The sequence below is a fragment of the Phyllopteryx taeniolatus genome, chromosome 16 (genome assembly GCF_024500385.1).
Source record: "Phyllopteryx taeniolatus isolate TA_2022b chromosome 16, UOR_Ptae_1.2, whole genome shotgun sequence".
Taxonomy (NCBI): Eukaryota; Metazoa; Chordata; class Actinopteri; order Syngnathiformes; family Syngnathidae; genus Phyllopteryx; species Phyllopteryx taeniolatus.
The window spans coordinates 13,720,271-13,743,287 of NC_084517.1; the positions used below are offsets into that span (position 1 = coordinate 13,720,271).

The 23,017-nt window shown below is 39.5% G+C and overlaps 1 protein-coding gene across 3 annotated transcripts in view; it reads left to right on the forward strand.

Moving 5' to 3' along the window:
* Positions 1–22,115, forward strand: part of LOC133466270 (protein phosphatase 1 regulatory subunit 29) — an 81,793-nt gene extending 59,678 nt beyond the window's left edge. For 2 of the 3 annotated variants that reach the window (XM_061749808.1, XM_061749807.1), the window contains exons 2-4: positions 6,734–7,362; positions 7,921–10,354; positions 21,728–22,115. In XM_061749808.1, coding sequence (XP_061605792.1) covers positions 7,024–7,362; positions 7,921–10,354; positions 21,728–21,858 — 2,904 coding nt within the window. In that variant the 5' untranslated portion in view covers positions 6,734–7,023 and the 3' untranslated portion in view covers positions 21,859–22,115. Of the gene's footprint in view, positions 1–6,733; positions 7,363–7,920; positions 18,854–21,727 lie in introns of those variants that run through there. The other variant, XM_061749810.1, reaches the window with a different exon arrangement.
* The last annotated feature ends 902 nt before the right edge of the window (positions 22,116–23,017 follow it).

Sequence of the window (23,017 nt, forward strand, 5' to 3'; positions counted from 1 at the left end):
ACAAGTGGTACTGAATGAAGAGTGATTTGAGGGGCAAAAAGAAGCGGCGCATTTGATGAGCTAAGCCAAATGAGCTGGCTCACTAAAGAGAGCTGGAATATTCTTCAGAAAGCCATCTCTCTGTAATAGCAGTGGGATTATTCTATTCTATTTTATCGACATCCAAATTACAAAACTACTCTTGATTTTGTTGTTGTCTAATTGAAATATCTTAAAAGCCCTCTGTGAGGCTGTTTTCATAGTTCTCCGAGGTAAAGCAAATGAAAGTCGATTGCTAAGGTGTCAAACCAAATGGAGAAGGGTAAAATTATTTGTCCTGCCCAAAGCATCACTTGGTGTCGACACCAATCGTAAATATCGTATCAAGCTTAGTGTGGCAAGCTTGATTTGTTACTCTTTAAAGAAGCCATCAGGAAATCACTGTGGTAGATGCGAAGAGGCTATTATCAAATGTCTTTACTTTGCCAGGTCTTTGGCTTTGGTTTCCTTTATTACCTCACTGCCATGAGTCCTGTTTCTTAATTTGTGTTTCGTTCATTTTCAAATCAGTGCACCAGAATGTTGGCGACTGTTGATGCCTGGGGAAATGTCACTGTGCCGTGGGCTGTATTTAAACACCCACAAAGAAAATCTAAATCATCTCCACAGAACCTATAGGAAATCATATAATTAAAAAACACATTTATATGCTGTTTATTATTCAAAGTGTTAAGTAAAAACTAGCATAAAGAGTTCATTTTCAGTTAGACTTGTTTTTGTCGCAGGGCTCGTCAAAACTAAACTATAGCACACAATCCTGCCATGTTGTGCCTACTTTCTTGTGAATATATTACACAATTTATTTAGTAATACATGCCAGAATAATATATGCAGTTTGTTTTCATTGACGTTAATTCTTAATGAGTATTTATGTTCATCTTTACTGTTTTTTTTTTTATTATTATGCAACACGGGCACGGTGGCCGACTGGTTAGAGCGTCAGCCTCACAGTTCTGAGGACCCGGGTTCAATCCCCGGTCCCGCCTGTGTGGAGTTTGCATGTTCTCCCCGTGCCTGCGTGGGTTTTCTCCGGGCACTCCGGTTTCCTCCCACATCCCAAAAACATGCATGAATTGGAGACTCTAAATTTCCCGTAGGCATGACTGTGAGTGCGAATGGTTGTTTGTTCCTATGTGCCCTGCGATTGGCTGGCAACCAGTTCAGGGTGTACCCCGCCTCCTGCCCGATGACAGCTGGGATAGGCTCCAGCACGCCCGCGACCCTTGTGGGGAGAAGCGGCTCAGAAAATGGATGGATGGATGGATTATGCAACACACTCCTGCTTGAAAAAAAGCAATAATGTGACTGTGATTTAAATGAAAAGATGCAAATTTTCTGTTTCAGCCACAAAACTCTCCCTTTGTTTTGATTTGGCATTTTGACAAGCACATCCAATTTGATTCTCGCTTGACACGGCTCAAGGCGATGGCATCGTACATGCAGCTAACGAAAAGATGGATGCTATAAATACATTTCACATTCGGGCTGATGGCAGCCGTGCTCTAGCGAGCTGTTGATAGCAAATACAGTGTATGGACACATTCCAATTTCAACACCTGTCACAGTCAATTTCCAAGAGACCTTATTATTATGCGGGGCGGAGAATGTCATCATTGAGGCTAATGAAGTGGAAGGCAAGCGCTGATTTGATGTGAATGCCAGCAATATTCGATATCATTGGCAATACTCTTAATTGGCAATGCTAATTATACAGTATGCATGACGATCAATAAAAGCGACAATTGAGGTGTGAGGGGAGTGTGCAATGAAAAGCCCAATCTTCAGTCATGATGCTGACTCTTCACAGTATTAGGTACACATAAACAACCTAACGAGATTCATTAGGCACTCTGCTTAAAAAATAAAGTACCTTAAGTTATTGTTCGTATCAAAATATTTTTCTTCACTAGATTGTTTCTGAACTTCAGAATTTCTGAACTTGTTTATGTTCTTCTTTAACATTTAGCTATTATGCTGCACACAAATGGAATAAGTTGCCAACAGAAGTGATGTCAGCCCCAAATGTGAATGTTTTAAAGTCCAGTTTAAAAACTGTTCTTTTTTCTCATGCTTTTTAAAGCATTTCCACTTTTAAATATTTCTTGCACTGTACGCTGTTTTAATTGTACTTGTATTTTTCTCTTTGTTGCAAATGTTTATAAGTTTTTTTTTCCAGTTTTTAAATGCTTTTAATCATGTCAAGCACCCTGAGTTACCTTGTGGATGAAATGCACTATATAAATAAATTTGCTTTGCTTTGCTTTAAAATAATTAACCACGAATGGCACTTATATTGTTTAAGTAACAAGTAAATGTTATTTGTTTAACAACAATTCATGAAGAGCAACACTTTAATGACTACGTAACACTTTCATTTTTGACCTTGGCCACCCTAATGCTTGCATTTATGTACATTACATCACCCACCTGCTACATTTGCAATAAAACTCAAGTATCCACTAAATAACCTACAATACACCATAACAGAATACTTTTCCTCCTTCTTGTGGAAAGAACCCAGTCAAACTGATCTCTTCTGTACAGCACAAATAGAAGGTTTGCTGTTTAATTGTTTTTTTGCGTTAAAAGGATTATGCAAAAATTACTGAAATGATTTGTGCCAAGAAAGGTGCAAATCTGCACACCAATGCAGAGAGAATATATTTTCTGGTTATGCAGCTGGAGAAACCTTTGAACCGTTTCCACTGCTGCAACATGCAAAAGATAGTGTCTTGGCCATTTAAACATTCTGAATCAGAAAGTAGTATGTCTACTAACAAAAAACAAATGAACAGTGGGGACTGGTCAATACAGGGCGCGAGGGCTCATTTTACTCTGCAAATTCCAGTTTGGGTACCAGACTTTATCCATTGACTCCTGTTAAAAGTTTGACATGTGCAGTCAGTCCTTGTGTAATACAAAATATATTCACGAGGTAGGGCATTGCATTCCACCGCCCCTTAGCCCATCCCACCCTCCATATATGGAACCAAGTCAAATGACCTCTCTTCTGGTCCCGTTTATTTTAAACACTATAAGAATGTTGTTGTTTTTTTTTCCATCGCCCCGATAGAAAAAACTCCACCAGTCGCCACTGCAAATAAATAAAATGTTTCTCTCTTTACAATTTGAGTCACTATGGAAATGTTTCCCCGATCCCAGAATTAAAACTAGTAAGGCTCCGTTATCTCACATTATAGTCTGTGTAGGTTTGTCTTGTATGTAGAATGCCGTTACTGCTTTCGGATACTTTGATGATGTTGAGTAAAATGCTTGTACTTGTTAAAGCCACTGTGACTTAATCATCAAATGGGTGATGGATATATTAAAGCCACTGTGACTTAATCATCAAATGGGTGATGGATATAACATCATGATAATTTCCCCTTTCAACTTACACGGAAATGTTTTTTTAAAAGTATCTTGTGGCACTTAGGAAATGGAATGGACTCGAAAACAAGGCCTTCCGTTATGGCCCTTTCCATCATGGAGGCATCCAACTTGATAGAGGTGATTGTGACTGAAGAGTAATAGCTGATGTGGGCTGATGACCATTTAAGTTGCTTTCTGACAGGTAGAAGTGCAAGTAGCCGTTAGTTGAACACTAAGCACTGACTGTGGCCCACAATGGCTTATAAAAAAAAAAAAAAAAAAAAAAAAAATGAGGCTTGTGAAAAGAGGGTGGAAATGTCCCAGTGAGCTACTCTTCTGTACCATCTGTTCATCTCATCCAATATTGTAACCATTTTGGCTGCAGTGACCTGCTTAGATTAGATGACTGCAGCTCACTAAGTAAAGAAACAACACCCACTTATGCATGGTGTCTATTTCTGCCAAAGATTTTAAATGTTTTGACTACTTTTACAGCTTCTACAGCTGTGAAGGAGAAAATCTTGATTTTGTGTCCTACATTTCAATACTTGCTAGAAATGGATCAATGATGTAAGTGTTATTTCCCAGATGTTGTCAATGCTCCATATTCCTAATGATGTAATCATGTCCCTAAACTATGCTCGGATGCAGTACTTCCTGTCTCCCCAATGTGAATCTTCTGACTTTATGTGGGCCAGAAAATTAGATCATGCCTCAAATAAACCTCACACAATTAAAATGGTGGACTGTGTCCAAATATATACTGTACATGTGCTGCATGGAGAATAGTACTCTGGCAAGAAATGTGAATTGAACAAGATTTGACTGATTGACAAAAGGAAAAGTGCATTCATTAATTGATTCTGTGTTATTTTTATGGAGGATTTTTAAGGGCATTCTAAATGTTCTGAACTTATATTTTCACACTAATGTCATATTGAGTAGAATAATTGTACCTAGGGGAGTTTTGTCATAGTGAAGCTGTGCAACTTCCCAGTGCCTCTGCTGGTTTCAGCCAAGCAGTCCAGGATCTGGTTATTACACAATCAATTCCACACAATAGACAAAATGTATCAAATAATTTGTTACGATGTTCACCCAAGCCAGAACAAAACAGCATAGAAAAATACATGGCGTCATCATAGATAGGAAGTTGTGATTTTAGATAGGAGTTGTTTCACTCATGTGACCTATTGAGTTTTGATTTACTAGTGGATTTGTTGTCATCGCTACAATGCACCGTGTAAATCGACCACTTCCCATTATTTGCTACTACAATTTCCTGCAGTAGTTAATGGATTACAAAGGAAGATGGCGACCTGCGGAGAGTGTGGACTGGAATAGACATGAAGGAGTTCAGTTCTCTGTTGTGTCAGAATTTGGAGAACAAAGGAAAAAAACAAAAGTGGCTTATTCCACAGCGTGAAAGACATTTTGATGCTATTTGGTGTGATGATAAAGGAAATTAAGAGGCCAGTATAAGAATGCGGGATGAAAGTGAGGGAACATGAAAGTATGTAAGATAAAGCATTCTACAAAGAAATACTTTATTAAAGGAAACACATATAGGAGAGGCAGTGCCAGGTTGTATAACGTATGTCGTATGAGGAATGCTTCCTCCAGCCGTTCAACCAGCAAGTAGCCAATTTATATCATGATGCAACAGGCTGCTAATCCTCCACTTATGTAAACACTTGACTGCTATTCAAATGAAATGCAGATGGGATACAGAGCTTGTTTTTCGCCAGGAAACAAAGAATGTCTGAGGAGAGATGTGCTCTCATTTTTGGAATGATTATTGCCACTGAGTCCTTTGCTCTGCGGCCTGAGGTGCTAACGGCAGCAGAATATGTAGATGCCAAACAAAGCTGAAATGACCTCATTGCATTAGATGTAAGCAGGAAGGGGAGAAGGTGAGAGAGTACGGATGCAGTAAAAGGTTGCCATAAACAATAATAACGATGAAAACGTCCAGCACCAATTGGAAAATAGGCAGATCTATACATTCTGTTTATACTGTAATTAGATCAGAGCAGGGTTATTGCATTCTTCTGTATAATGTATTTACTCCACTACCAGAGTGTAGGAAACAATTGAGAACAATTTAAAAGCTTAAGCATTCGTCACCTGTAAAATCAATGACTGAATGTCTACTGTCTTGGTTCTTATTAATAACTAAAAGGGAGAATCAAATCACTTAGATCCCACATTTCTTCTGCATCAAAGCAACAAATATTTAAGAAGACTAAAAAGGGTGGAATGGTGTTTTGTGTGATTGGTGAGTCTTCCTCGCAGTCAAAATGAACTGGTTCAAATCTCGACTTGGGCCTTTCTCTGTGGGTTTGCATGCTCTTCCTGTGCTTTTGTAGGGTTTCTATAGCTACTCAGGTTACTACGTTCCCCAAACATGCAATAATAATATAATAATAGAGCAATAATAATATAATAGAAATAATTTTTAAAAGTTATGTCCCAATAGGTGTGAATGGAATTGTGAAAAAGTTCCTTGTCTACATGTGCCCTGTAATTGGCTGGCAGACAGTCTAGGTGTACCCCGCCTCTCACCTGAGGTCAGCTGGCATACACGCCAGCTCACCTGTGACCTTGAACAGGATAAGCAGTACAAAATGAATGGATGGAAAATTGTAATACGAACCTGTTTAAACACAACAAATTACAGCCTGATATGATGTATAGTGAACACCGGTCCTAGCAAATCACAAGATGCATGACTAATTGACACTCATTAAAGGTGCCATGAAAAACAAACAAAAAACTTTATTAGTATTAGTAGTAGTAACAGTATTGTACTGAAAAAAAAATAATGACATCATCAGCGACAAGTCGAGTTTGGGCACGTTTGTGTTGACGTTTGTAATTCTAAATTTTAACTGTAGGAAACGACTGTACTTTTTTGTACTTTTTCAATCACTATAATTGTATCATCACTGGTAATATTGTGGTACGCTCACCTGACTTCTGTATATGCCGCGTGGGTTGGCTCCATGTCCCCACAACCCTGACAAGGATATGCTGCATTGAAAATGGATGGCTGGATTATAATATGTATTGATAATGTTTTATGTACAGCATACTGTATATTTTTGTGTCATTATATTTACAGTTGTTTTACTTTTTCATGGTCATCATTACCGCTCTGCGCTAACTAGCTGGGAGAAATCACATACTCTAGTTCACCCAGTTCATTTCAACATAATAGAAAGGCAATACAATTTTTATGAAAATCCTTTTAAAATGAAGTCATAAAATATATATGTCCTCCATATAAATATATGCATTTTTTCTTATATTGTCCCCACAGAGCTGAGGCCCTGAGAGAGCATGAAGACAAGCTGTGACTCCCCTCACTGCAGCCCAAAAAGATATGGCATAACCCGGGTGACCTGCTAATCAACCATGATAGCCCTAAAGCTGTGACTGGCATTATAAACCCTTTCTTCTATACCCTACACAGACCCTCCTCCTCCTCTGCCACATTCCTTCCCAGACACCTTTGCTACTTTCTTTTCTCCAACAAACACACCCTTCCTTTGTTCCTGCCCCTGCATTTGTCCTCCTAATTAGAATAAAATCCCCTCTTTCATCTTCATCATGCAGAGTCTTTCCACCACTTCGGGTTTCATTGTTATTCTCTCCTCACTCCTAATTGCCACCCGCTTTCCCAGCGTGGTCAATGGGGACTGCTGGCTCATTGAAGGGGACAAAGGTTATGTGTGGCTGGCTATCTGCAGTCAGAACCAGCCACCTTACGAGACCATTCCACAACACATCAACAACACTGTCCATGACTTGAGACTCAATGAGAACAAGCTGAAAGCGGTGCACTTAAACTCAATGTACCGCTTTACCAACCTCACAGACCTCAACCTCACCAAGAATGAAATCAGCTACATCGAAGACGGCGCTTTTTCGGGACAAGCTAACCTCCAGGTGATCAGAAACAATACAAAAAATGACAACACAAACCATACAATCACAGTGTATTAGGCGAATGGTTCTCAACTGTTGTCATCCCGGGACACACATCTTCCTATTGTCGTTAAGTTGCGACCCACATTTTGATTTAAGAACAGCAAATAAATTGTATTGTTAATAAAAAATATATTTTGCTTACATGTACAAACTGCCTTTCAGAGTACCCTGTTAAGAAACTGAATATTAACAGGACAATTGTAAGTGCATAAATAAATAAATACCACAATTACACAAAATACGGCCACAAAATTTAATTTGTCTCTTGTTGGCACTGATCTTTTCTTTTTAGGAAAGTCCTTAACCTTTGCATGTGCTTTGTAAAACCCATGGAATATAAAGCCATCAAATGAAAAATAGTAAATCATTTATGGGTGCTGTCATAAACCAAGGTAAGGCCCTCCTGTAATTTTTTGCTCCCTGTCTGCGACCCACCCATAATGAACCCACACACCAGTTGAGAATCACTATATTAGGCCATATTTTGGTATTCATACACGAATTTGTGTCTCTTAGGTTCTTCAACTGGGCTACAACAAGCTGACCAACCTAACAGAGGGTATGATGAGAGGGCTCGGCCGCATGCAATGTCTATTCCTCCAGCACAACCTCATTGAAGTTATTGCCAGCAATGCATTATGGGAGTGCCCCAGCCTTAGCAGCATTGATCTGTCGTCCAACAAACTTGCCCGCATTGATCCATCGACCTTCACTGTTCTCAATCGCCTAATGGTTTGTGAACTGGCAGCAAATCCGTTCCATTGTGGCTGCGATCTTTACAGCTTCCTAATCTGGCTAGAATCCTTTAACAACGTCACACACACCTATGATCGTCTCCAGTGTGAGACGCCTCGGGAGATGTTTGGCTTTCCCCTACTGAGCCCCATTCCTGCCGGTCACCCTGGTCGAAATGCCAAAAACATCTTGTACTCCCACTGCAGAGATGGAGTGATGATTCATGGAATGACGTCCCTTCCACCAGACCTGGATGGTCCATCTGGAATTGGTCCTGAGATGTTTGGCGGTGTGGGACCTTACCACCAGCCAAACACCTCCACATCCACAGAAAACAGCTTCATTCCCAGCATCAAGCTCCATCAGGTCTCCTTGTCCTCGGCCTCTCTCCTTGTCCAGATTCCGAAGCCCTTTAGCAAAATGTATATACTAACCCAACACAACCACACATATGTGTCTGATGTTATGACTCTGAAGAACAAGAAGGAAATGATCACCCTCAACAAGCTCAAACCGCACACCAATTATACCTTCTGTGTGGCATCCATCCGTAACTCCCAACGATATAACCACACGTGCCTCCAATTTTCCACACGTTCTCAAAATCCAAACAACATACTCCCCACACCATCAACCACAACACACTACATAATGACCATTGTGGGTTGTCTGTTTGGCATGCTCATTGTTTTGGGCTTTGTCTATTACTGTTTACGTAAGAAACGCATGCATGATGAAAAGAAGAAGTCTATCTGTGTAAAGAAAACAATATTGGAAATGCGTTACGGACCTGAGGTGGCGGCTGCAGTTGCAAATGATCCAGCAGCAGTCCACAAGCTTCAGGAACACACCAGAGAACACCACCAATATCACCACCACCATGGGGGCAAGCTTCCCATGTCCACATCTTCTAGCTCTGGAATGCTTCACTCAGCTAACACTACTTCCTCAAGACTTTCCTCTATTCCCCAGGTGGAAAAAATGGCCACTGCCTTCTCAGAAGCCATGACAAGTAAAGCAAACTACATGGATATCAGAAGTGGAGGGCCAGGAATTGAGAGGCTCGGAGGAGATAGTGGCCACGGAGGTATTCGTGGGGAAGATTTACGGGACGATGACGGCACTGATGTTGGGGATGACTCAGATGACGATGGACATGGCTCTGCGTCAGAGATTTCGACCATCGCCATGGAGGTGGACAAAGTCAACCAAATTATAAACAATTGCATTGATGCGCTGAAGCTGGATGCAGCAGCTGTTGCAACTTCGGGCTCCTCCCCAAATCCTACAATGTCCTCCAACCCTACCTCCCCACCCCCAAACAGCACCGCCACTATTACTCGTGGCTTAATAACACTTTCCCAAGGGATGACTGAATCATGCCACGTTAACAAAATTCCACCTCCACCGCCACTCCCACTCCCTGCTTTGAATACCCCACTTTCCGAGCGCCCAGGGATCAGTGGTGGTGGATTTGTTGTTACCCCTCCCTACAGGCCGCCTCCACCAGCCAATGCCGTACGCCCCATTCAGCGGCAAATGAGTGCAGATGCAGCGGTGGTAATTGTAAATGCTGTCAAGAAACAGAGCAGCACCGCCTCTTGCGGCTCTGTGGGTTGGGAAAGGGAACGTGGAGGGGCTCGTGTCTATAGCCTGGATGTTCCAGAGCCAAGGAGTCCAGATGCCTGCAATCAACAACAACAGTACCAAGACCGCGCCAGTCCTGTGGGCTGCGGGGAACCCCTGGAAAGATTGCCGTTAGTGGGGAGTATGAGCTGCACTGGAGGGGGTGGCAGTGGTTGCGACAGTGGTGGTGTTGGTGCCCAACATCAAGAAAACCAAAATCCGCACCATTACCAACAACAGACGCAACAACAGCAGCAGTTGGAGGTGCAGCAGGACTACCACTGTTCAGAGCACCGCCACTCTGTCCCAGCTCTTTACTATGATGGCTCCCATCAGGGGTCCCCAGCCCAGAAGGGTTCCTTCCTGAAGCCTCTATCGCGCTCCCGTAAGGATGCAGCATCTTATTCCCAGCTTTCGCCATCTCGCCACCATTCCAGTTACTCTGGCTACTCCTCCAGCCCAGAGTACTCCTCAGAGAGCACACTGAGGATCTGGGAGCGCTTTCGTCCCTACCGTAAAGGCCAGCGTGATGAGGCCTGTTACGTAACGGCCGGTAATGCCCTTCGAAAAAAGGTGCAATTCGCTAAAGGTGAGGACCTGCATGACATCCTGGATTACTGGAAGGGCGTGTCAGCACAGCAAAAGCTTTGACTGGGGGACCAGTATTGAGCATTGAGAAGAAAAGAGCTTGTTTACTTCTGGTTTTAAGGTGCCCTTTCTGGGCTAGGAGAAATTTCTTAAAAGGAAGAAATGTGTTGGACACAGTTTTGCCTTTTATTTTTTTTTGGCATGCTCAGTGTTTAGAGTATTGTGCGTCAAGCACAGACTGTGCAACTGTGCCTGGGATATACTGTAACTCACTATGGTCTTTTATTTTACACTTCATTGTAGCACCATTTCTGGATTATTCTAACAATTGCAGGTTTTGTTTATCTCACAGGGAGCAAAAGCTAACTGTGCAGTCTAGTAATATTTGTGCAGTGGTCACATTTTGTGATCTTTTAGACAGTACTTACTCAGTGCCATGTTTTTAGTCTTTGGGACTGAAATGTAATATAATTTGTATCTGAGAGGGTGGCTCCGTTGGAGCTGTTGAAATGTGAATTATTGACAGTCAAATACTGGCTCACCTTCTCTACCACTAGATACCAGATGGGGCATGTATATTTACATTTGCAAAAGCAGCTTCCACACAGCAAAAAGTAAAAATGTTAAGTGGAACCTGCATCAAAACTTCACGAGAGATTAAATCATTGCCAGAAACATGGTGGTACACCACATTTTTTTCTGATTCATGCAATTTTATGCTCAAATAAATGACATAAAAAAGATCCCATATTAGGGTTTGGTGATAATGAATGTGAAGGAAGGTTGGATGATTTCAGGAAGTAATTGTAAAGGAAATCCGATTTAAGCAAATTCAATGTAAGAGGACACACTGTACAAAGTTGAAAAAACATTCCAAATCCTTTGATATTTAAATTAACAAAGTGATAGGACCCCTTTTCAATTTACTACCAACATTTCTCTTCTGTTGTGGTTATTTTTTGCTAATGTCTATTGACTTAATTAGCCATCTCATGACAGGCATGTTGGCTTGCACCTTATGGCTCATAACTAAACGTTGGTGTGCATGTTTGTGTGCGAGTGTGTGCGTGTGTGTGTGTGTGCGAGTGTGTGCGTGTGCGTGCGTGCGTGGTCATGAACGTGGGTGTTGGCATGCCTTGTCAGATTTGATCGTCTATGCCCAAATTGATTTTAATGAATACTCGTGAATATCCTATTAAATAAATGTCTGACTATGTATAATTCTTTCCAGATGATGAAAGACATGGATGAATGCACAAAGAACAGCAGTGTTATTATGTGTTATTTTCCAGACATACATTATGACACGTCATTATTCTAAAGTAGCGCAGTGCCTCTTGCTACTACAGCCATGATCTCATTTATGTACTGAAAGTATTTTCTTTAATTTGGCCTTTTCCATTACAACGATCTGTGTGGGATCTCCAATCTGCCTACCTAAACTGCTGTGAAATTATGTACATTTTTTTGGCTCTTTTTTTCCCTACCCTCAAATGTGAAAACTTAAGTGATCCTTGCCTCACATTTGTATTTAGGGCTACACTGGAAACAAATATGTTGCAGAGGCATTTCTAAAATCAGGTCTTTCTACACAATTAATCAATGCGTGTCATTCATAGCACACCACTCTTCAATTTCGTGCAACCACATGTTGATTGTATATAGGAGTTGTAAGGGAGTATGCTTGGGATAGTTTAAACTGTGAGCATATGTTAGTATAGAGCAACATTTCTGTGTATCTCTATTTGGTTCTTTTCCATTTTCTTTTCTCAATTTCGTTCTTTCTTTAACCTGACCTAAAAAGAAAAGTAGGATTTTGTACAAAAGGTATTGCACTATAATTAATACTACTTCGAGTGTAAGCTTGAACAGAAATTTGACATTTTGTTTAGTTTGGTAAAAAATTAACAATCAGTTGTTATTTTTAATGGAATATTTAATAAAATGTTTTAATTATTATTCAATGTTGGGCTGAGCAGAATAAAGCTCTGTTGTTCGGTACTAATATTTTGCATAACTTCTTTACAATCTTCTACAAAATTCTCATGACAACACATCGCTTTCTTTGCATCAGTTGCCAAATTAAGACTTGCAGGCACAGTTAGGGTGCAAGATATTGTAGAGTCAGTTCAATACTATACACCTACTTTGGCACATCATGGAAAATGTTCACTGTCTGATCTGCTACTATGAGAGAAAGTTGCCCAGTTACTGTGATTCAAAGCCAATTTTTCACTATTTGAGAGGACAGTATTTCCTTATTTGGTGTTGAACTGTTTGACTACTAAAATAATATGAAAGAACTGGAGTATAATTATCAGTATGCTCTCTTAACACATTCACTGCCATTGACGGCTTTAGAAGTCAAATATCCATGTTAACTGGGACGGCTGACATTGATTTAATCACTTGTGTCAGGATTGATCTTTATTTGAACTGCCATCAAATATTACAGCTTGGTGATACTGCATCAATGACTTTTCTGTTTTATTCATAATGTGAAATTTTTGTATTGATGGTATCGATATGAGAACAGATGTGTATTAAAGTGTTCTTCTGCTCAATGATTTCCAAATTCAAACATTTTACTGATTGATACAGCTTTTAATTTTTAATGACATTAAAAGCAAGTATTTCTTATGTGTCGAAACCAGTGCTTTTGCTCAAATGAGGCCTATTTCTGACACTGTCAGTTTTTTTTTTTTTATTATCATTGAAATCCTGGCATAAACCATGAAATGAATAGCACAGTACAGTACACAAAACAGTTGCAATATTAATATATATACAGAATATAGACTATCTGACAATGTCAAAGCCTTGGTAACTTACAAAAGTACATTACCTCTTCATAAGGACCCTGTAAAGCTCAAATGTATTATTTTCTATGGCTAAATTATAAATTGAGCTCGCTTATATTTAAAGACAATTAAATTAATTAAAATGAGCCATTCATGTACAATCACTTTTTATATTATTACAGTACTTAAATTAGGAAACACTGCAGTTGTGGATGATTTGAAGATAATTTGAGAATGTAATCATTCCGAGCTTTAGAAGTATTTAATATATATTGGGGAGGCTAATTACAGCGGTACGAAATTGATAATATTATAAAATCGCATTGGACATACTGTATGTTACAGTTACTATTTATGTATCTTTGAGGTAGAGTAACTGGGTTGGCTAGTCAAAAGCAAGCAAGGCACAGAGTAGGAACACAAACAGATTTGGATAGTGTTTAATTATGTTAAGACATTACAAGGCAAACATTTTATTAAATCACCTAAGATGATCAATTCAGACAAGATAAAAAATATTTTTTTTGTGAACTGGAGTTGATTGTTGAAATTATTTTTTTGTTTGTTTTTGGGTTTTTTTGCCTTCTCATCCATTCCCCACTCCTAAACAGTGGCAAGTGAGTAAGAATGAGTCACACTTATTAAACTAACAGCAGTATTTTACTGAAAGGCAATTCTAATGACCAATGTCTTCAGAAAAGAGCAGAGCAATGAGAGGAGGTCTTTGGCCCAATGCAGGCACACAAATGGGTAATATAATGTAGAATTTAGCCATGTGCTACACTGACCCAACTAGATTTTGAGGAGAAGCAACTACACATTTAAGTTACGAGTGCACACATAAGCAAAGTCTAGGGGGCTAATGTTGCTTTAAATGAATAAAGAGCAGTCCAGCTTTAAAGCCTTAAAGAAGGGTTTACTGTGTTTTTACTTGGATGCAGATATTAATTGGGCCTGACAGGAAATGATTTCATCTTCCATCCCTTTGTTGAGTTTTTAGCGACCTATCTATTAAGTGTGGATAGTTTAATGCATTTCAGTCAAATGCATATCATTTTTGGTTCTGAAGTTTTACTTGTAAGTGCAGACAAATGGCTTTACTGATTTCTTGGTCACTTTCACACAGTGAAAACACTTCCCACGCGTCCTTCCAATCTGCCAAGCACTTCATGGCGGAAAAGAAAACAAATGGTTGAATTGAACAACCTTCATTAGTACTGTATGTGCCGCATGGACAATTCCTGTGAATGTCAGACATTATCAAAGCCCCAAGTGTTTTCTACTATACAACTTGCAATGGTAGTTTTCTGAGCAGAAGAGCACTTGAATTCCATGCTAGCGCAATTTAACTAAGAATTATCACATGACTGCCCATGGGAAATTGATTTTCACTTCAAAAATATATTGCTTTACTCTTTCATGGTGAAATGTATGTATTTGCAGTTCAGTTTCCAAAGAAGGACACAAGGATTAAAACGAATCTGTGAAATATGTTAATTTTGTACAAACACACACACACACAAAAAAAAACTGTAAAAATGCTTCTATGGATGTTTTGTACTCAGCCTGAGCTCTTGATATGTCTGTGTATTTATTTTTATTACGTTTTTTTTTGATGTATTTCTGATCTGCAGTTATTTTGTTTTGGTTTTATTATTGTGGGGTTGCTGGGACTTTATTACATGCAGTGATATATGTTATAACAGATTGAGAGCAGAGAAAGCCTTTAATAGTATGCTAAATAAAAGAAAGTTGTATATTTGCATGATTCTCTGTACTTTTGGGAGACAAAAGAATATATATTGTTGTGTAAAATGAGTGGCTGTACAATGAAACAAAAACAACTAGGGGCTGTACGTTTAAGCATTTTTTTTTAGCTTTTTAATTTTTTATTCTCTGTAACTGTTGATATTTACATTGCTACTTTATTTATTTATTTATTTTGCGGAAATGTCTGAACCTGGTGGTTGTTGAGAAACTATCACACATTGCGAAGTTGTAACTGCAATTCTTAATTTTTGCAAAACTTGTTCTTGGTGTTGCACCCACAGTTTTTTTTTTGTTTGTTTTTTGTAAACATGGATCGCTTCAATAGTCATATTTTTCAAGATTAATACATCATGTGGTTCTAATTTGCTCGTAGAATAATTTTCTGTACCAAACACGGAATGTTCTGATGGTGATGATTTAATTCTGAATCAATAACAGAGCATCAGCTGCTTCGGCGGGCACCCACTCTCTGTGTGATACAACACTAGTTTCCCTTGCTCATCAGCTTCTCTCATGTTGAATGGCCACTTGATGGAAATCACCTATTATATTTGCTTATTTAATCTTTTTTTTAAATTATTATTATTTTTCCCAATCCAAAATATTGCCAAACTCACAGACTAGTAAAGCAACACATAAAAGATGGCACAACATTTCGTATTTAAAAAAAAAGAGACAGATAAATAAAGGGAAATTATGAACTTCATTTGAAGTGGAGTGACTCTGGATTATCAAACTTTGACAAATTTCATCCAAAAGAAAGAGCTCACCAAACTTGAATGTGATTAATGTGAAGGACTACCAGTTTGATACACACTTCTGAAATAACAAATTTGGCCAAATGTTTGGGGGGTAAACCATCTCATCGCCGTTGCGCCCGCTAGCTTGTCTCCACGAACACTAAGGTTTGGTCATATGCTACAATACTGAATGATTTGATAACCTATACTAGGTTTTTTTGTTTGTTTGTTTGTTTTCTTATTTACTCAAATTCAAGTGTTATTCAAAACAGATTAGCAATAAAAAAAAAAAAAAAAAAGTTAAATGCAGCTCACTGGTAATTGTCTTTTTGTGTGTTTGTTTTTTGGTAGAACAGCAGCACACAAAAATAGACACATCTAACTGGTGAGCTATTTTTAGACAAGGCCGGCAGGCTACTCATGTCGTCCTTGGGGGTTACCTGATGCCTGCGGGCACCATGTTGGTGACCCCAGCTCTGTGAAAATGGAGACAAGAATGAAAAAACATTGCTGTAAAGACATTTTTTGGGGAAACTCTTTAACCGCTGTAACACTTACATTTAAATAGAAATACCCAGCGGCACGGTGTCCGACTGATTAGCACGACCGCCTCACAGTTCAGAGGTCATGGGTTTGTATCGGAGCTCTGGCTGGTCTTCCTGTGTGGAGTTTGCATGTCATCGACGTGTTTGCGTGCGTTTTCTGCGGGTACTCCGGCTTCCTCACGCATTCCGAAAGAATGCGTGTCATGTTAATTGAAAACTTTAAATTTTCCTTAGGTGTGAATGTAAATTTAAATGCTTGGTTGTCTATGCGTGCCCTGCGATTGGCTGGCGTCCAGTTTACGGTGTACCAGCCTCTGGACAGAAGTCACCTGGGATAGGCTCCAGCACACCCACGACGCTAATTAAAATAAATGGGATAGAAAATGGATGGATGGAAGAAATAGAGACAATACAGACTCAGGCCATTGTAGCCATCCGAAACAGAAATACAAACAAAAAGAAAGATAACAGAGCAACAAATTATTTTTTGCTGAAAATATAGTTTTGTAAAATCTGTACCTGTTTCTTTTTAATTGAGCCATTGTTCAAACTTTGGAAATTCATGGACTAATGGTTAAGGCTCACTTGTTCAATAAAAAGAATTTAAAACGTATCTATTTTTTTTTTAAATCTGATAAACAATGTGTGCCGGCACGGTGAGTAACTGGTTAGCACATCTGCTTCACAGTTCTGGGGGCCGGGCTTCAAATCCCGGCGCCGCCTGTGTGGACTTTGCATGTTCTCCCCGTGCCTGGGTGGGTTTTCTCCAGGCACTCCGGTTTCCTCCTACATCCCCAAAACATGCGTGTTTGTTTCTGTGCCCTGCAATTGGCTGGCGACCGGTTCAGGGTGTACCCCGCCTCTCGCCCGCAGTTAGCTGGAATAGGCTCCAGCAGCCCGCGACCCTAGTGAGGATAAGCGGTAAAGAAAATGGATGGATGGAAACAATGTGTATTATATAAGTCAGAGCATCCGCTGATAACTGCTTATAAAACAGCGACTAAATGTATTATCACAATATAAACATGCACCCATAGTGGCTGAGGGAAATATAGGGATGACATTAGAGAAATCAGATGGGATGCTTAGCAAGTGTTTTTGCTCTTCCAGTGATGCCATAGTATTAGTTAAGCATTGCTTTTCTGTTCACAATGTCACCATTGAGACTCTTGCAGTAAATAGCAATCATTTTTGTTGTGCACTATAAAATGAATTCCATTTATTTATGTGTGTATATTAACTAAAAATAGCAAAAGTGTGTATTTTTTTTACATCAATCACAGAACACTTTATTATAAATTCCATCAACTTTGACATATTCCTTAGTAATTGGCGGCTCATTCAAATGCCACTGCCAGTTTTATTCAACCCAATTTGCCTTTACGCCCTCCCCTTGTTTGAGATGGGGATCTGCCTTGCACGGATACTCAACTTGTCAGTGTGGCTATTTCGCATCTGGGATCTAATTTGGGAGTCATGTTTTAATTGGATGAGATTGCACCATAATCACATGAGTCAGACAATTATTAGTGCTTGGGGGGCATTTTGTAAGTCAGAAATGACATTTCTTTAACCTCCAGAGCGGTGAAACTTATTAAAAGGTCTCACTGGACTGAGCAGACGTCGGTATCGAACAATTCTGATTAAATATTTGTTATGCTCCTAGATTGCAGAGGATGGATTCTTTATGCTAAACTCACAATCCAATTGTGTTGTCCTGTGGCCAGAACAATAGAAGTAGTAGTATGAATTGACAACTGGTTGATTAGAAATACCATCCTCAACTCATAAAGGAAATCAAATGAAGGATTGTGTTGAAAAGATGCCCATTCATTGAAACAACAAAAACTTGTTTTGCATGTCCTTACATCTAAATTCAATCTGGATTAGCCTAGTCTGTGAGTCTTCTCTTGTGAAAATCACAAAAGATACACATATTATTGATGACACCCACAGTGCATCTTTCATACATGCTCATAATCTATTCTATTCATTTCTTTATTTTCATTTACAGTGAAACAGTGCAACATTGCGCCATGTCCCCTCCCCAAAAACAAATATTGTCTGTCAACAGCTCCTTAAAATTACCAAGACCCTTGTCATTCTGCCATAATCGACTCATAAACTAAGGACAGGTTGCAATTTGGAGTTCTAGACAGTCAAATTATATTAGCTGTTCTAGGGTCCTTCGAGATATTATATTTTGGCAACATACTTTTTGGCAAGACCATTCTTGGTACAATGCCGACCGATTGATGGAAGGTGAGGCCATTTGTGATATGGAATTAGTTACATTTGTTGGCAACTACGAGTGTGGGTGAAATATTATCATCATCCTTGTGATCCGTCAAGTGGCCTAACTGATTTTGTATAGCTGTATTGACAAGGCTCTTTTCGCTATTCTTTCTTTCTTATTTGCAGTAAGGGGCTGTCACTGCATCATTTTTTTAAAAAGAATTTTTACTTTAATGGATTATTTAGGAGTCTCACACAAAAGAAAATACAAAAGTTTGGACGGTGGTACATGGAAAAAAAATTCTTTTTGCTTTATGTATTATTTTTTGCTGGTATTGACATGTTCCCTTTGCAATTTATGTACAAAAGATCTATTTCTATATTTGCAATAAATTTGTAATTAAAATCAGTCTTTGGAGTTTTTGCCTACAACAAAGCTCTCCTTAATAGTGACAATATACAAGCTGCCGCACGTATGTTTTAGTAGGGCCCCACTAAACCAGCGATGTGTCGTTCGTGAAAGATCCAAATTTGAAATTGTTGAACATAGCTTGAGAACAAATCTATTCATGCTCTTGAAAGCTCCACTGTCTCTTGTGTTGTAAAAACCTGCCTCTTTTGTCATTCTGCGGAGCCGTACGGCATAATTGTTGCCTCAAGATCTGAGAGTCTGGATCTTTTTTACTGAATGCCACTCAACTTTATTTATATAGCGATTTCACAACAGCTGCAGCTGCACCCTAGCGCTGTACACAAAACATAAAATAATAATACAATCATAAACAACCAAATAAAATGTTCTTCTCCATTCAAAATACAACACAGCTCCCTTCCCTTTAGCACCTCGCAAACATGAAGTGCAGCGTTTTTTTCTCCTCTTGTTGCACATGTTGTTTGAAGTCGTTAGTATATGAGAAAGGAACAAGATTGGAATCTCCATTGACCAGTATGAGGACGGCGGTATAAAAAATGTCGTGATCACAGTGTGTATCACATCACTCACATTTGTTGCAAGCTGAGTTTGAAAGTAAACAAGCAACTGTAGTATTCATCCGTTGGCGAGTAGCCTACAAACAGAATGATTGGTTCAATTCTCTTCCGCTTCACTTTACTATTTAGCGCCGACTCCCATTCCTCTCCACATCTCTGCAGCACTACGACGCTCCTCATGTCACAGCTCCTCCAGCCGTACCATAGCAGACAGTCTAACATCTCCAAAATTTTCCACTCAACAAAAACGGGGCTGTTGCAAAAACCCTCCCCGTTAAGGCGCAAAGCAAGTGCCGAGATCTCCTCCAATGAATGCTACGACGCAAAATGCTGAAAACATGCCCACACGATGTACAATGAACATTAAATGACAAAAAGGGAGAAATACACAAATTAAAGAGAAAACTTGGCAAAGTTCTTGTAACAGGTGCTAAATCAAAGGCGTCAAATATTAGGCAATTATAACCGAAAAAAATAGATTAGATACATTTGACTAAGTCTGTTTTGTTAAACATGGATCAATCAGCCACAAAGATTGTGCATGTAGATGAATTTCCTTTTATTAAACTGCTTAGTCAGCTCATTGTTTTATTTAATGCATCACTCATGGCTCTAAGACCTTTGAAAAATAGTTTAGGAAGATAATATAACATAGTCGTTTGCTTATATAACGTACGAAAGTCTTTTTGTGTGGGTTAGGGTTAGGGTATTGTACATGCTAATCAATCACATTAACAAATTAAGAAAGTCTCGCGACAGTGAAATGAGCTAAAAATGGCAGCTCCCATAAGCGACGACGTGAAGGCAGATGGATTAAATAGATTTTTTAGAATAAATACTTCATAGAGTTAAGTAAACAGCCACTGATAAAGAAGATAATATAACAAAGTTTTGACATCTTGGGTTTAGTTCAAGTTTGCAGGGTTATGCCATACAACAAACGTATAATGTTCATAGAAAAATGTCCCTTTCAAACAAAATCCTGCTAAATTCTTGTGAGACCAGGCTTCCTGATGCTATCCAGTTCAATTATTCATGCTCAAGGGCTTCAACTACTCGTAAAGTGACAGATTGCTGGCTTTCCTTCACCAACACACACTTGCACATACACACACACAGCTGTCCATTTTGGCTTTGAGTAAAAACTTTTCCATGTTCTAGCCACCATTTCCCAAGCACAGTTGGGTATTCAAGGAGGACAAAATGTGATGAGTCTATAAAGCGACAGGTCCACCTCAGTCGCAGCGCTGTCGAGAGTCAGATGTTTAAGTTTAATGCTAGAAAACGCTTTGCTCAACGTACAATTTTAATGAGTACGTTGACAGAACAAGGGAGGACATATGAGGCAGTGACAGCTCGGGATCTTGCTTTGTGACCTTTTATGTGCTGCTAGGACATAGTCTAACTGAAGATGACATAAAGGGTGGTACAATCGGGGCCCTTGGTGCATGTCAAAGATATTATACACCTGAAGGGATCTGTTGTGTTTTCATGGGGCCCATAATGTCAAGGACCACTGCATTTAGTCACTGCATTAATATGATTGATTATCAATGCTGCCGTAAAGGTGGGATGTGCAAGGAGACGAGTGCAGATTCACACTGCTAATCTTTTGAAAGAATACAGAATAATTTATTCATTCATTTTCCGTACTGCTTATCCTCACTAGGGTCGCGGGCGTCCAGCCAATCGCAGGGCACATATAAACAAACAACCATTCGCACTTACATTCACACCTACGGACAATTTAGCCTCTTTAATTAACCTACCATGCGTGTTTTTGGGATGTAGGAGGAAACCGGAGTACCCGGGGAAAACCCACGCAGGCACGGGGAGAACATGCAAACTCCACATGGGCAAGATCGGATTTGAACGCGGGTCCTCAGAACTCTGAGGCAGGCACACTAACCAGTCGTCCACCGTGCCACCATACCAAATAATGAATGTTTTAAAACAGTACTTTTACATATTTTAGTAGTTTGTAATAGTAAAACATATCTATAAAGCTTGTTCCAGATACCCATAATGTAAATTGCCACAAAATGCAGTTCATTGCTGTAGTGGTAGTTTGCAGGGATGTAAAAAGTTCCTTTGTCATCTACTGCCCTGCAGCACTATTTTGGAGCCTGGATGGCACTTTGCGCCCTCTCGTTCTCTCTCTCCCCTCCCCTCTCTGTTTCATCTTCTCCTCAAGCCACGCGCCTGTCTCCAATCAACCCTCATCACCACCTACATTTAAGCCACACTGTTCCTTGTTCCCTTTTTTGACTCCTGTGTTTCTCCTCATTCTCAGTGTTCCCCGTGTTCCTGATCGCCGTCACTCCTGCCACCAAGCCAGCCGCCTGTTCTCTCCACTGCCTGTCCCCCGTCCACGCCACTACCTGCCAACACACCCAGGACCACCTCCATTACCTTCCTAAATAAAACTGTTCATCACAATCTATCTGCCTCCGCTTGCTCTTGGGTCCAGCTCCTCTCCTTACATGACATCAGTCGCAGTTTATCAATTATTCATGAAGACTTTCTAATGTCATTATTTATTTTATTTTTTTTTTAATACATTTTTCATGGTGGTATTCTGGTTGATGATTTCAATGTTTTAATACTGTCTATACAGCAAATTATTAATGATATATAACTCATTTATAACGGTGCAAGAACATTTTTTAGGTTATTTATAAAGCATCTGTATGGGTATGCTTATGAAGTTATACAAAGTACAACAAATAATTTATTATTGCAGTTGCAGTTTGTAGTGGTGCACAACTGCAATACCTCGACAAAACGTTATGAATGAAGTTAAGAATGTTTATTAACTGAAGTACTGTACTTGGAAAGCCTTTATCAGGGTATTGTGGAATTGCAGTTTTCAATGTACTTTATATACTGTATATAGCTGATGGTTATGATAAAAATATAAAATAATTAGAGTGGCCAAATACCCAGTTTGTAAAATCTGTAAAGCCTCAACAGCATTTTTTTTTTTGAGTTTTAGTTTTTGCATAAAACTAAAGGTGTTTGTAATGTCGCTCCCCATTGCAAATAGGCAAATGATGGATCGTATCTCATTCTTTGAGCTAACGAGACCCTCATCTTGCAAAATACTCATCATTTTCAAATGAAAGTGCTGTTTCTTTAAGGCCTGCCAGGGCTGGAAGGATGAGGCTGTCTGCATGCCCCACTTTCACAAACTGACAGAGTAGGAGTGATTAAAGATGAATGCATCGTCATGACAGCAGGTTCCCAACATTACCATCCAATTAAAGCGAGCTGTGCGTTGGTGATCAAAATATTATCCCATCAGTTTGAATGCCCCGCCCCACCCTCCATGAAAATTTGACCTGTAATCAGCTTTCACCGTCTTTCTTTTTCCCCTCCATCTTTCCCTACGCTGTTTCGTCTGTCACTAACCTCCACACTGACTTTCTGACCCTACTACTCTCCCGTCCCCTTTTTTATTGTCTCAAACTCCCTACTGAGAGTTATATAAGCCAAAGTACTGCAGAAATCATCCATAATTCTAAATATCCATAACAGTGCAGCATACACGTTAAGATCTTTATCGCTTGAGGATTAAAGGGCG